The sequence below is a fragment of the Dryobates pubescens genome, chromosome 4 (genome assembly GCF_014839835.1).
Source record: "Dryobates pubescens isolate bDryPub1 chromosome 4, bDryPub1.pri, whole genome shotgun sequence".
Taxonomy (NCBI): Eukaryota; Metazoa; Chordata; class Aves; order Piciformes; family Picidae; genus Dryobates; species Dryobates pubescens.
The window spans coordinates 41,684,916-41,699,319 of NC_071615.1; the positions used below are offsets into that span (position 1 = coordinate 41,684,916).

At 43.0% G+C, this 14,404-nt stretch overlaps 1 protein-coding gene across 1 annotated transcript in view; it reads right to left on the reverse strand.

The window, feature by feature from the left end:
* RAPGEF5 (Rap guanine nucleotide exchange factor 5) overlaps positions 1-14,404 on the reverse strand; it is a 174,622-nt gene that overhangs the window by 87,916 nt on the left and 72,302 nt on the right. The window contains exon 9 of the mRNA XM_054161174.1: positions 8,771-8,896. Coding sequence (XP_054017149.1) covers positions 8,771-8,896 — 126 coding nt within the window. The remainder of the gene's footprint in view (positions 1-8,770; positions 8,897-14,404) is intronic.

Below are 14,404 nucleotides of genomic sequence, written 5' to 3' on the forward strand. Positions count from 1 at the left end.
TGGTAACGGCAAATATATCCCAGGAAGGCTGCAAGGTCATTGCTAATTTCAAACCCTGTTTCATGTTTCTACATGAAACATCTAATTAAAACTTTTCACTGGGTAGTTAAAATGAAATCCATGCAGATGCACTTGAGACCTCACTTTCATGTGCTGTGAATTAGAATACAGGAGGTGCTGCACGCAGCAGTATGAACACTAATCGAGGAGGGAGAGGGGAATACCTGCTTTGATTTAGAGGGAGATAGTCAGCAAAAATACCACTAATCGCCTGGATGTTCATTCCCCTGCTCTTTGAGCTGCCACATGCAACCAAGAAAAATGAATGCAAGCTGTGTATTAACTGCTAGCAAATCAGCATTCTCCACAGGTGATCATGTGTCAAGCACGTCTTGCAAAATGCCACCACCTTCCCAGGCTACAGTGTGACAAAAACATTAGATCCTAAGGGTTATACCCTGCTTTCACCAAAAAATATCAATTACTACCAGCAGGAGCTGAATTAAGCTTTAAAATGCAGGCACAGTGAGTGACAGAATGGCCATAGCAAAAGGAGAAGGTGTGGAGATTTTAGGGATGTCTCATGATTAAATGACGTGGCACTTGGTGCCATGGTTTAGTAGTCATGAGGTGTTGGGTGACAGGTTGGACTTGATGATCTTTGAGGTCTTTTCCAACCTTATTGATTCTATGATTCTATGAAAAGAAACTAAATTCGGGGAGGGGAAAAGAAGCCTATTAGGAAAAAAAATAAAAACAAAACCCCAAGGTCAAATTGTCCTTAGTTTCTTGCTGTGAAGAAGGCTTCAGCAATGGTGACAGACAAAGCTGCCCCTTTTCCAGAAAGCCCTCAGTGCAGATATCCTGACTGGTATAGGGCAGGCGCCTGAATGTAAGGAAAAGGCCAAGCCTTCACACCAGCATGCTCCAGGTAGTCTCCAGAGCCTGCCTGCAGGAACAAATGCCAACAAATGCTGGTAGAATCTATTCCAGTGAGATCCTGACAGAGGCTGTCAGACCTCTACAGAAAGCTAGATGGCTCTGGCAGTTGTGGAGGGTTGTGGTGCCAGCCCAGCAGCATCTGAAAGCAAAGGAGGCATCACTGACTCCAGAGCACTCTGTCACTGGAACCACACTGACTTCAGCAGAGTGCAGATCCTACTAGAGAGCCGACTCTGGTGCAGTTTCTACTCCAAACAGGAGCACAGCCTGACATGCAGAAACATGTTCATCTCTTCAATGACACTAGCCCTGTATCTTCTGCATTACCGTCCAAAATTTCCACCTCAGGGAAACTGAAGCTGCTTCTTGGAATTATTCAGCAGGAGAGAAAAAAAAAAGGGGGGGGAGGGGGGAGATCTGAAGCACAGATTTTTACATAACTGATCTTCAGCAGACTATCAAATCTCAGCCAACTTTTAAAGAGGGTGATGTGGTGGACAGCCATCAGCTTCTGGCTTACCAACACAGTTTTCCAGTTATCTTGCCTGTTTCTTTTCAGCCAGGTCCATACTATGAGCCAAAGCAAGAGGTCCTTGATTGATTTCAATTCCAAGAGAAAAGCCCAACAGAACAATGAATGTCATTAAATATCTAAGTAACTGAAAGGTGAAGGACAGAATTATTTCTCCTGAATTTCAGAAACTGCATTAAATTTATGACCTAAGTTTGCATGGTACATATTCAAAGCATTATCAGCTTTTCTCTTTTATCTTCCTGAACTTAGGTAACCTAACTTGACAGATGCAAGCACTTTTGTTATTCAAAGCTCCCAGGACAAGAGTAGAAGTAACTGTACAGAAGCAGATAAGCCCACTATATTACCTGCATAACTGGGAGTTTATTGATGTCATAAATCAGAAAAAAAATGAAGAAAAGAACATTTGGAATGTCATCAAATGTATTGATCACACAGAGAGAGGGACAGAACAGTAAATTTAAAACTGGAAAATGTTACAGCACACACTTTGAATTCATAAACTGATGATTTCTACTTCTCTAAAGGGGAAAAAATGATAGATTCATTCCCTGTAAACCTTTGGACAGTCTAGAAATGTAAGCAAGTGCTTCAGAATCTAGACAGAAACACAGAAGCAGAGGACAGTGACAACCTGCAGATGACAGCTTCTAGAGAGTTTCTCTGCTTTTTCACATTGATCAATGGAGCTGAAGGCTGAACCATGGAGCCATGTTTTCAGTGTTTGTGCTACCAGGAATTGTGTAGTCCCACTCCCCATGAAAAACATCATTCCTGACCTCATTCACCTCCTTCTTTGTGCACGTAAGCTTTTATGAGGCCACATGTTGAAGCACAGTATCTAGATTAAAATTATGCCAAACAAAAAATGGAGGGGGGGGGGAAGGCAAGAACATTTAATTTAACCAAGCTCAGTACTGAATTTGGTAAGCCACAAGGCTTTGGGGAAAGAAGAAGGCAGGCTGTGTTTCACCATGAGCAGCAGAGTAGCTCTTGTCAGCAAGGGTTTAGAACTTACCACTATTTGCCTTTTTACACCCAGTGGTGAATTGTTTACATTCTACCAATTTCTGTTCAAGATCTGTGGAAAATTTTAAAGGTTCAGCCCAAAACTACCACAATGTCTCATTCTCATCTCATGTTCATATCCCCATACCATGGTGGAAACTCACCCAGTTATAAATACACCCTATAAGAAAGGTGCATGCATTTTATTTTTCAGCTGCATTATTTCCAGTGTCTCTTCACAGAACAGCACAACACAGGGCAGCACAGGGCTGGGACAAGCAGTCAGAGCAGGGATGCTGCTGATGGCACCATCCCAGAAGCGATGCCCAAGGACCCAGAGAACAAAGTGACTACAACTCCTTGTCCTTGCCTCCACTATGCTTAGGTTTTTAAAACATATCCCCCTGGCCTTCAGCAGTTCAAAGTGCAACTCACTTCCAGCTTGCTGGGATGCCCAAACCACCCTCAAGGATCTCAAAGCAGTTCATCAACATTCATTAACCACTGCAGGTTTTATAGCCCCCCGCTTCAAGGTCCTACATGTTTAAGACCCCATTTTATATCTGGGTAAACAAAGGTGCAGAGAAGTGACATGATTTGAAAAAGGTACCATATTAAATAACCAGTGGAGTCAAAAATAACAATTCAGTGTTCTGACTCCCAGACTTTAGCTGGCTAAATACCACATGCCTTTTTACCCCTATCAGTCCAGTAGCCAAGGTATTGTCCCACGCAAGAATGAGTCACGGCTCCACACCAAAGAAAGCCCAGCATGCAAAATGGGTATGTGGAATTTCCTACTATACAAAGTAGTTTAGTGTTATAGAATAAACCTAAGAGGAGCAAATTAGGCTTTCTTTTCTTTTAAACACTAGGCCAAGCATCTGGAGGAAATAAAGTGTTACGGAAATATGTGACTTCACTCAAAGCAAAGAGCGAGCTTTCCACTCAACATGCTCCTACACTAGGCTTACAATGCACCATGTGAGCACAAGCATTACTTTGCACTCCCAGCAAGAGGACATTCTCTTCCAAAACTCTGGCCAAACTAGACTCAACAAAAGCAAAAGTAAGTCCTCCTAAAAATATACAGTAAATAGGATAACTTTTCTTATTATTTTCACAAAAGTGTACAGGAGGTTGAAGCAAAGATTTTCCTAGCTGTCAAACAATCCCAGTCTTATATCTGAGCCTCTCACAAACTGTTTCTGTTTCAAAAAGATGCCTGTGCCTGCTCTGCACTAAAAAAAAAATATCCTAGCACCTGCACAAGACTTTTCTTCTTAGGAGATAAAGAGGTTGGCTTATGAAGAACAGGTGATCACCTGGGGCTATGCAATCATTCCAGCTGATGAAATATTGACCGTCTGGAATAGGACACTCTCTCCAGAACATGACAGAACTAGATTCAAGTCTCTGTTCTTTCTGATTTAGCCTAGAGACTTGAACTTCAGGTTACCTCCACAGCAAGCATATACCTACCTCTTTAATTACTTACTCTTGCTCAGCATGGAGCTATAAACCGACAACCTTATTGACAGACTTTTTCCTTGGCTTGTGGTTGAAGATTAAGTCAAAATTCCAACCAGTCATCTTACTCTGGTACAGCTCTCTCTGCTGATGCTAGTGGATCAAGAGGTATGAAGGAAATAGCAGACTCTTGTGCAGAAATGCTAATTCTGCTCTAGTTCAGTGACTTCAGACAACTGCACCATCTCATGGCTAGTCAAGCCATGAAAGTTCCTGTAAAAACTTTCACTGTGCTATAGACATTATGTCCATCAGAACCACAGTTCTGTCAGCGATGCAAAACGGCCTCCAAAAGCAGTAAATCTGCATTCAAGCTACTAAGGAGACCTGACACAGCCAGAACAGGTACAACAACAAGCAAAGATGAATTTCTTTAAGTGGAAAGCACAGATTTCACTCACTCACTCACTGCATTCAGATATCACTCGGTGTCACAGCATTAAGGAATATTTTTCTGTTGGAGCAATGATTACTGATCATCAACAATTCATCGGTGCAAGGCCACGACTATGTCAAGCTAACCAAAACTGCAGCCCTGGACATGTCCTGATGTTCATTCTTGTCTCCTTGCAAGGCATCCAGCTGGACAGGCAGGTGCACCCTGGAATAACCTTGATGTGTCATGGCTGGAATTTCCTCAAGAAATGCCTTAGTTGTGAGTAATCCATACAACGCCAGGGTTAAAATCATTAATCTTCTTTAGTAAGCCTTTTAACAGCTTCAGCACAACCACTAACCTGCTTCAATGGGCAAATCATCTGTCTTCTTAATGAGACCACTGATTACAAAAGTTGGTACCCGGTAAATTAACAAAACTGTTCTCCAGTATCTGTTGTCCTCCTGAAAATACACCTGCCCTGCTACAATCTAACTCTCCCATCTTGAACTGGCTAAGTCACAGAATCAATACCTTCAAGCTGAACGTACTTCTACCCTTTTAAGCAGTACATAACTCTAATTAATATATACATTAATCTGTAAAGGGATTACAAAGTGGATTTGGAAACACTCCCCTCCCCACTGATGCATGGAAGTAGTGGAAGAGCTCTTGCCTAGAATATCATTTATACTGTTGAATAAAGGAATTCATACTCTTCAGTTCTCTATTGAACACATTAGAGAGTCTTAAATTTCCTTTGAACATTACTGTCAGTTTCATGAAAGCTTATTCTGTTCCTCTGACTATGAAAACAATACTAATATCTAAGAAATATTTTCCCCATGTTGCAAAGGGGAAAAGCACTTTTACAACCTCACTAAGGATGACACTATAAACAGATGTGATTATCTTAACCAGTGCCATGCTTCATTGAAATATCTGGAAATACTGCACGAACTGTAACATGTCTATGTGATTAAGGAACTGGAGCACATGCCCTGTGAGGAAAGGCTGAGAGCTCTGGGGCTTTTTAGTCTGGAGAAGAGAAGACTGAGAATAGATTTATGTTTATAGATAACTGAGGGCTGGGTGTCAAGAGGGAGGGCACAGGCTCTGCTCAGTTGCACCCTGTGATAGGACAAGGAGCAATGGACAAGGAGGTTCCACCTCAACATGAAGAGCAACTTCTTCACTGTGAGGATCACAGAGCACTGGAACAAACTCCCCAGAGAAGTTGTGGAGTCTCCTCTGGAGGCTTTCAAGACTCATCTGAATGCATTCCTGTGCAACCTGCGCTAGATTCTATGGACCTGCTTTGGCAGGGAGGTTGGACTTGATGGTCTTCAGAGGTCCCTTCAAACCCCTAACATCCTGTGATCCTGTGTGATCCTATTACACAGGCATCATTTAACTGAGCCTCTAGCTGCTTAAAGAGGGTTCCAAAACCAGAGTTTAGTGCAACTATGCCCCAACTGCATCTCAAATATATGCTTGAGCAAAAGTTAAGACAACTTCAAATGGTTTTGCAAGCAGAGCTTGCTTTTTATATTACAATTAATGCTAACAGTAAGCAAAACTTCTCAACAAAAGCAGCTCATTCTATAGCTGAATATTTCAATACAGATTTTTAATCTACTTTCTGTCAAAGCAATTGTTTTAAGAGAATGAAATACTTCAATAACATAAAAATACAAATATCCAGGTTTACTTTCCCTAGGCTTATGAATGTGTTTTGCATGTAATCATAAAATTAGACCTGCAAGCTAGCCCAGTTTTTACTCTAGCCCACATCTGATATTAAAATAATTCCTGTGCATTTCTGCTTCAGGATGGGCTGCCACAGGGAGAGGAGCCTGGCAGGGTGTTCAGGCACCCCATTTACAGACCTAACTCCATGCTTTTGAGGAAGGCAGGTCATCTGTGAAATCACTGCTTGAGCTCCCCAGGAAGGAAAGCTGTTGGAAGCTTTACCACAAGGATACTTTCTGAGAAATGAAGGTCCTGTGGAGAGTGCACAGAGCTGCTCCATTTTACCATCTACCTTAAGCACCCATTACCCTGTGTTGCTAAGAAAGCAATCTAAGATTAAACCATGGTTTTAAAAATAAGAAAAGATGGGCATGCTGCATGTAATTCTGTAAGGACACCACACCCTAAACACATTGTTCCTCTAACCTTTACAGTGAGCACAAGGAACTGGGCAGCACGCTGATGCCAGAGAATCTGCCGTCATTTAGGAAGTCTAAAAGCCCACATCTGAGTGGCACTCAGCACAACCCAGTCTGCTGCTTTTTGCCTTGGAGAAGAGAGGGAACAGCTGCTTAGAGCAGCAAACTCTGCCCAGTCAGCCAAATCCTGCCACCTGCAGATGCACCAGAGCCGCTCACACACGACAAGGGCGGAAGGGAGGGAGAGGAAGGGATGGAAGCTCACAGCTTCCTGAACGTATGCAACCCATCACCCTTACCACAGTAAAGCATGAGTTCTGTCCAGTGAAAATAAATTACTTGAGTCAGCTAAACTAAGAACCCTATGACAGACTTTGCCCATGTCCAATAATGCCTTCATGGTGATTGTTCCCAATGAAATCAATAGCCCTGCTGGGTCCTTAGCAAATAGACCCACACCGAGGACTGCAAATCCCTCTTAACTCTGAGCATAGGCTGCCTGGACTGCAGGGAAGAGCCACACCACCCCCCGACCCTACAACAACCAGCAAAGGGCAGAACAGGGTGGGGGAAGCACACCATAATTTGTTATTGTCAGCACTAGCTGCAAGGCATTCCCCACCCAGAAATAAAGGGCACATGAGGAATGACCTAGGTTTCTGGAGTCTCTCAGATGGCATTTCTCCTTCCTGTCACCTCCCCAGGTCTAAAGGCACATACTTACCCAACAGCAGTAACTGCTCAGTATGGATATGAGCAGCTTGCTCTAGCTCCTGCTAAACTGAAGTCACTCATCTCCTAAATAGCAGCAATTGCTAAGTGCCACGCTTTTCAAAGAAGGAAAACTGAGTGCATTTTGGTTCCATTTTTGGAATTGTGCTGTAATCTGTGCAGCTATAGAGCTGCAGCTGACACTACAGCACCCTTTGCAATCACCAGAGTAAGGCAGCAAAAATATCCACTGAATTTTCAGCGTATTGGTCTGACACTCCCTTTTCCCCTATGCCCACAGAATCTGTAATCTTCCTTCCAAATCCTGAAACACAATTAGAAACCTTCCCTGTCTTAAAATCTTCTTTACTTAAGCACCTAAACTTTTAATTGCACTTTGCTGATACAGTTTAAAAATACATGGAAATTCTGCCAGATGTCCATGGCTAGTGGATCTGCTGAGGAGCAGCTCAATCTCAGGGATGTGAGCCTGGTTAATTACCCTTCTGCACAGCAACTGGTACAATCACATATTTAACTACACCAAGCTCAACTTTACATGCTGCCAAACAGAACAGCATGAAGCTCTGAAATAAGATTTCATTTTTTGCCTTTCCTCTGTGCAGCCTCACATCATCAGGAATGAGCTTGCAGATGAGCTGAAAGAGTTTCTTTTCTAAAGCTATGCCCTTCCTCTACTGTCCAGCAAGCAGAAAATGGAATAGATTACACACAAACTACAGCAAGACACGTGAAAACTAGGTGGGATTTTTGTTGTTGCTTGCAGTTATTATCCTGGCACCTTTAGATGAATATGCAATCAGAATAGAAATCTTTACCAGGAGTCAAAAAATGAGAATACATTGTGCTATAAGCAGAGCAGTCGAGTTTTAGCGCATTTCCAACCCAGTTATTAAGATCTCAATAACTGCCTTTAGAAGCACTAAAGAGAATGCTGCTTTTTTCAGTGTCACTTTTGGTTGAAAACACTATTTTTAAAAAAAGAAAAGAAACAGCTGAATTCCCAATCCAGATCACCCTTTTTAATTCACACTGAACAGCTCCAGCCGAGTCTCGCATCCAACTACAGCAGTAGCAAAGTAATTTTAAGACAACCTAAGGTAAGTAGTTAAAGCACTCATATGCCTTATACATTATTTAAATAAAACCTAAAAGCCAAATATTTCATAATCACTAGCAACAATTTGGTCAAAAGCATCCTGACATCATCTACTGTTTCAGATGTGTGCAAGATATTAACAACAGTAGCTGACAGTTAATGACAACCTAATAATTTAAGTGTGTTGACAGTTATTGAACTGAATGCACTACAGAGAAACGCAAATGCCAGAGGAGAGCAGCAACAGCTCCATGAGTAATGTGTGCCCTGGATTCTGACCATCAGCTTTACTATTTCAGTTTTGTGACCTAAATCTCCCTCCCACACCAGAAAGAAAGAAACAAACAAACAAACAAGCCAAACAAGAAATGTCTTACTTGTTCTGTCTTCTCCGTTGGCTTCCTATCTGCCTGCAAAAACTGGCAGTTTTCTCTCGCCAGCTTCTGGACCAGCTCAATCCGTCCGATGTCATCTCTCCCCTGAAGCTTGCACAAAACCCCTGCCTTAAGGGTGGGAGAAAGAGCAAACAGATACTTAAATCCACAGTCCCAGGACATGACACCGCCACAACTTTCAAGCTTAAAAGAAACGCAGCTGTTTTCTCATATTTGCAGTGCTTCGGTGCCACTTGAACGGAAACAAGTTGCTGCTTCCAGGGAAACAACTGGAGAGGAGCTGAGGCACATCTGACTCTCCAAATGTATCTACTTTGGAGGAGCAAAGGCAGAGCTAACTAAATCAACTGCTCCTCTGAGTGCGACTATCAGATACGCTGTGTTTTATTTGTTCCTGTCAGCCTGTTTCCTGTTACATAAGAGAACAAGAGCAAGAGGTTAAAAACTCATGGGAAAGTTAGCCAGAAACAGCCCTGGAAAAAGAATGAAGTGCAACACAAGGCACTCCTAAAAATAACAGGCTACAACTCCCTCTGCTCCCACTCCAACCATTTTTCACATATGCAAGCCTCAAGAGGTAAAAGACACTTGAGTCCTATTTATCTGTTCTGTAAATAACAAATCAATATCTCCTGGTTTTGTCTAGGGAAGAAAATGAGATTTGCTTTAAAAACTATGTTAGAACCATTGCTTCAATTTATTTTTTGGGTAATATTCTGCCACTTACTCAAGCTATGCCAACAGTGTTATGTCAAACATTCAGCACAGGTTGCTTTATGAAAATGCCATACATATACATATGTATTTATATACGTAGGCAGATTCACGCTTGCACACAGGCATACCAGATGCATCACAAAGTTAGCTGATGAGGGCTAAACTGCTCCCTGCAAAGCCACTGGTACTATCACTGTCTGTGATTTGGTCATGGACAGAGCCTCTGCATAACTGAGACCTGGCTTTTATTATCCCAGGTGTTTCCTGATGGGAACAGCATATGCATTGGGAGGGCCAGGCTTGTGGCATATCTATGGTATTGATATGGCTTTACAGGCAAACTGCAAATAAACTGTTTTCCCCACTTTCTCTACCCTTCTCTTTGTACTGTTTGAGGAGACTTGATGGGGTGCTTGGTGCCGTGGGTTAGTTGTTTGGGTGGTGTTTGATTGGTTGATGGGTTGGACGCGTTGATCTTGAAGGTCTCTTCCAACCTGGTTTATTCTATGTATTCTATTCTATATGTATTCTAATCCTAACTGAATTGGTGTCTGCTCCAAAACATCTTATGCGTCAGGTCCAAAAGCCAGGGAAGACTTGACCACTAATCCATAGTGCCATGGAGACTCTTCAGCCTTGAGAAACTCCTGTCCATGACAGCTGAAGGTGTAAGAGTACCCACCCAAACCGTCCTACAGTTCATTGGTTTCCTATAGGAAAAGAGAAATGGGGGTTAAAGTTTCTTCATCTGTGGAGGAAAACAAATCTACTTTCTGAGTAAGTGTTTTAATGCTGATTGGAAAAAAAAAGAAAAAGAGTGTCACCACCAAATCAAAAGAGTCATCCATGCTGAATTATTTGAAAGAAATGTTTACATGCCTGCATTCCTCCAGTCTGGATGAAGGCATCTCCCCACAAGCCTGCGTCAGACACTTGTGCTCTGGAGGAAAGAGTTTCAGATGCAACCAGTGTTTTGCATGTCCTTTCTTGGCACTCAGCCTCCTGAGAAACACAGCTTTCCCACAAGGAACCTATGCCGTACTTTGAAGGTCAGAAATCCACCAAGAAAACAAGGAAGGGCAGCACCTAACCTGAAGGCCCTTATATTTTCTATGAGATTCCAATCCAAAGACACTGATACATAAACAGGTCTGACACACCATTTATCACCTGCGGATCAGGAGAGAGACTGACTTTATCCAAAGTGGAAGAATATGCTGAAGCAGTTGTCCAAAGTAGCATAATCACTAGAGAAAAGGAGAAACTAAAGAAGATAACTGGGTTTTTTTGCTCTGCAGTAGACATTTTAAAATGGTCTGATAAAATGCTTCCCAAGACTCCCCTTTATCTCCAGAAATTTACAAAGGGAATCTAGGTAATCATCACAGACTTAGCTTAGGTCTGATGCCTGCCCTTCACAACACTTTGATGGCTTGGTGACATCGACTAGAGACAAACCTGCATATTTCATGGCTTTGGGATGCTTCTAGCAGATAGTATAAAATCTGTGTGCTGTAATCTACCCAGGCTTGTAGGCTAAAGACAACTCAACATTATGGCCTGTTAGGACTTGGGGTCTATAAAGATTTACAGTTTATCAAGATCTGGGATCTTAGTACCGTGGAGGCACTCTTCACAACTTGTGCCCAGACAATTCAGACCATGACCCACAAGTGGCATAGATGCTGATGAGTCCCTGTACTTCAAATATCAGATGGACATTGACACACATGCACTGTTCACTCTGCTGAACAAATACATATTGATCTTCAGTATATGAAGCAAAACGCAATGATTAAAAACCCTTACATGGAAGGGGGACTTCAGGTTTAGGGAAACAGTTAGCTTCAGTATGTTCCAGTGGAAGAAATATCCCAGAGAACAACAACTTTTTGAATGCATGGGCCTCACTCTCACACCCCTTGCCCTCTGCCTGTGTTCAGACAGACTATATTACTGCTGATGAGCACCCTGGGGATGAGCACCCTAGGGAAGAAATCTAGACACAGGCCCATTAGCCCCAGCACACCATGGTCTGCATTCAAACTGGCAATTTGATTCATATTGAATCATATTGTCCTGTTTCAAAGAGCCACCAAGAAGAACTCTTACATATTAGCATATCTTCTCCTCTCTCAACTCTCTCTTAAATCTGAAGAACATTACTTGGTTTCCAGGGGATAAGAGGTAAACTAAAAAACTTCTGGAAGGTCTAAGGTATTATCAAGCTAATTGTACAGGCTTGGCTCTGGGAGCAAAGAATATGCTGTAAATACAAAAGGTTAAATGTGCTTTTTCATAATTAAGAATTAAAATATGAATCCTTCACTTTTAATTCTGATTTCCTCAGCTATGTTGCCTTTCCACTGTAAATCTTTCCACTAAATACTTGTATGAAAAAATCTAGGTCAACTAATGAATGAAGTGGTGACAGCTTAGGGAGGTGATTCTCCCCCTCTACTCAGCTCTGGTGAGACCCCACCTGGAGTACTGCGTCCAGTTCTGGAGCCGCTATTACAAGAGGGATAGGGACGTGCTGGAGCATGTCCAGGGAAGGGCCACAAGGATGATCAGAGGGCTGGAGCACCTCTCCTGTGAGGACAGACTGAAGGAGTTGGAGCTGTTCAGTCTGGAGAAAAGAAGGCTCCGAGGTGACCTGATTGTGGCTTTCCAGTATCTGAAGGGGGCCTACAAGAAGGCTGGGGAGGGACTTCTCAGGGTATCAGGTAGCGATAGGACTAGGGGGAATGGAATGAAACTGGAGGTGGGGAGATTCAGGCTGGATGTGAGGAGGAAATTCTTCCCCATGAGAGTGGTGAAGCCCTGGAATGGGTTGTCCAGAGAGGTGGTTGGGGTGCCATCCCTGGAGGTGTTTAAGACCAGGCTGCATGAGGCTTTGGCCAGCCTGATCTAGTGTGGGGTGTCCCTGCCCATGGCAGGGGGGTTGGAACTAGATGATCCTTGTGGTCCCTTCCAACCCTGACTGGTGCTATGATACTAGCTTCCAAAAGCTGGTTGGGAAGATATTAATAGTGTCTCCTATTACTCCTTGTTTTCACTAGCCAACATAAATTTAATTTAAAACCAGTATCTTCAAAGCTGTTTGTCAGATAAAAGGGCAAAGGCAAGCTGCCCTATCTGCAAAGTGCAGTTTTGGTTTGTATTTTGTGCTGGCACACACCCTCCAGACCCTCCACATCCTCTAATTCACAGGCACCAGCAGAGCTACATGTACTAACTTAAGTGAGGGTGAAAATCACAGCATTGCATATTTTCATAAAATCATAGAGTTGTTTCAGTCTAAGATCAAGCCCAACCATCAACCCAACCCATGGCCATTAAATCACGTTCTGAAATACCATGGTCACACGTTTTTTGAACGCCTCCAAGGACGGCGACTCCACCACCTCCCTAGGCAACTTATTCCAATGCCTGACCACGTCTTCAGCAAGGAAAATTCTCCTAATATCCAAACTAAACCTCCCCTAGCACGATTTTAGGCCATTTTCTCTCATTCTATCACCTGATACTACAGAGAAGAGACCAACCCCACCTCACTACAACCTCTTTCAGGTAGCTGGCTTTAATTTATTGAATTATAAAAGCGCACAGGAGCTTTATATTAAGGCTTTACTAACATTCACAGCACAAAGGTATTATAGTTAAAGGTGTTCATGCAATATTTGAAATAAAAAACATTTAATGGGATGGAAAGTGAATTAGTCACTAACGAGGTTGGAAAAGGAAAGATGCTGACAACACATTTTCTGTTTCAGCACATCTATTGAAAAATATTTCCTTTGCAAAGACCATAAATAAATATGCTGGCAATGACATGGAGGTGAATGAAGGCAGCCCTAGGCAAACAGGATGGGATATACATAGGGGTTTTTTTACATTATTTACGTTGTCTATAGCATGCTTGGGTTTAAAATTCTCTGTACTTAAGTTTTCCCACACTTCTACCAGTTTTGTCAACCAGTTCCAATGTAAGTCAAGCCTATATAGAATAGAATAGAATAAATCAGGTTGGAAGAGACCTTCGAGATCATCATGTCCAACCTATCATCCAATGCTACCCAATCAACTAAACCCTGCAACCAAGCATCCTGTCAAGCCTCGCCCTGAACACCCCCAGCGACGGCGACCCCACCACCTCCTCAGGCAGCCCATTCCAATGGGCAATCACTCTCTCTGTGTAAAACTTCCTCCTAACCTCCAGCCTAAACCTCCCCTGATGCAGCCTGAGACTGTGTCCTCTTGTTCTGGTACTGGTTGCCTGGGAGAAGAGACCAACCTCTGCCTCACTACAACCTCCCTTAAGGTAGTTGTAGAGAGCAATAAGGTCACCCCTGAGTCTCCTCCTCTCCAGGCTAAGCAACCCCAGCTCCCTCAGTCTCTCCTCATAGGGCTTGTGTTCCAACCCCCCACCAACTTCATTGCCCTTCTCTGGACACGCTCCAGCAAGTCAACATCCTTCCTAAACTGAGGGGCCCAGAACTGGACACAGTACTCAAGGTGCGGCCTAGAGTACTGTGTCCAGAAGGATGTTGATATCCTGCAGAGTGGTGTTCAGAGCAGGCACCACACCCTTCAGCTCTGCCAGCAGAAGAGATTTATTGTGGTTTGGTTGTTTTCCCCACCCGTACATCTGCATCTGGTGAAAACACTTTCATTATTAAAGGCTTCACCTTTGATCAACCTGAACACTGAAAACCAAACGCCACTGCCTCAAAAGAGCATTTGCTTTTGCTCCAGTGATATGGACACTCACTAAAGTGAAATGGAAATAATTATTTGCACCCCTAAACCACACTGCATTGGGCGTTTGCAGGATGGTGCTTTTACGGCATTGACAAACAAACCCGAGCAACGGCTGCTTTGGTAATGGCTCCTGCT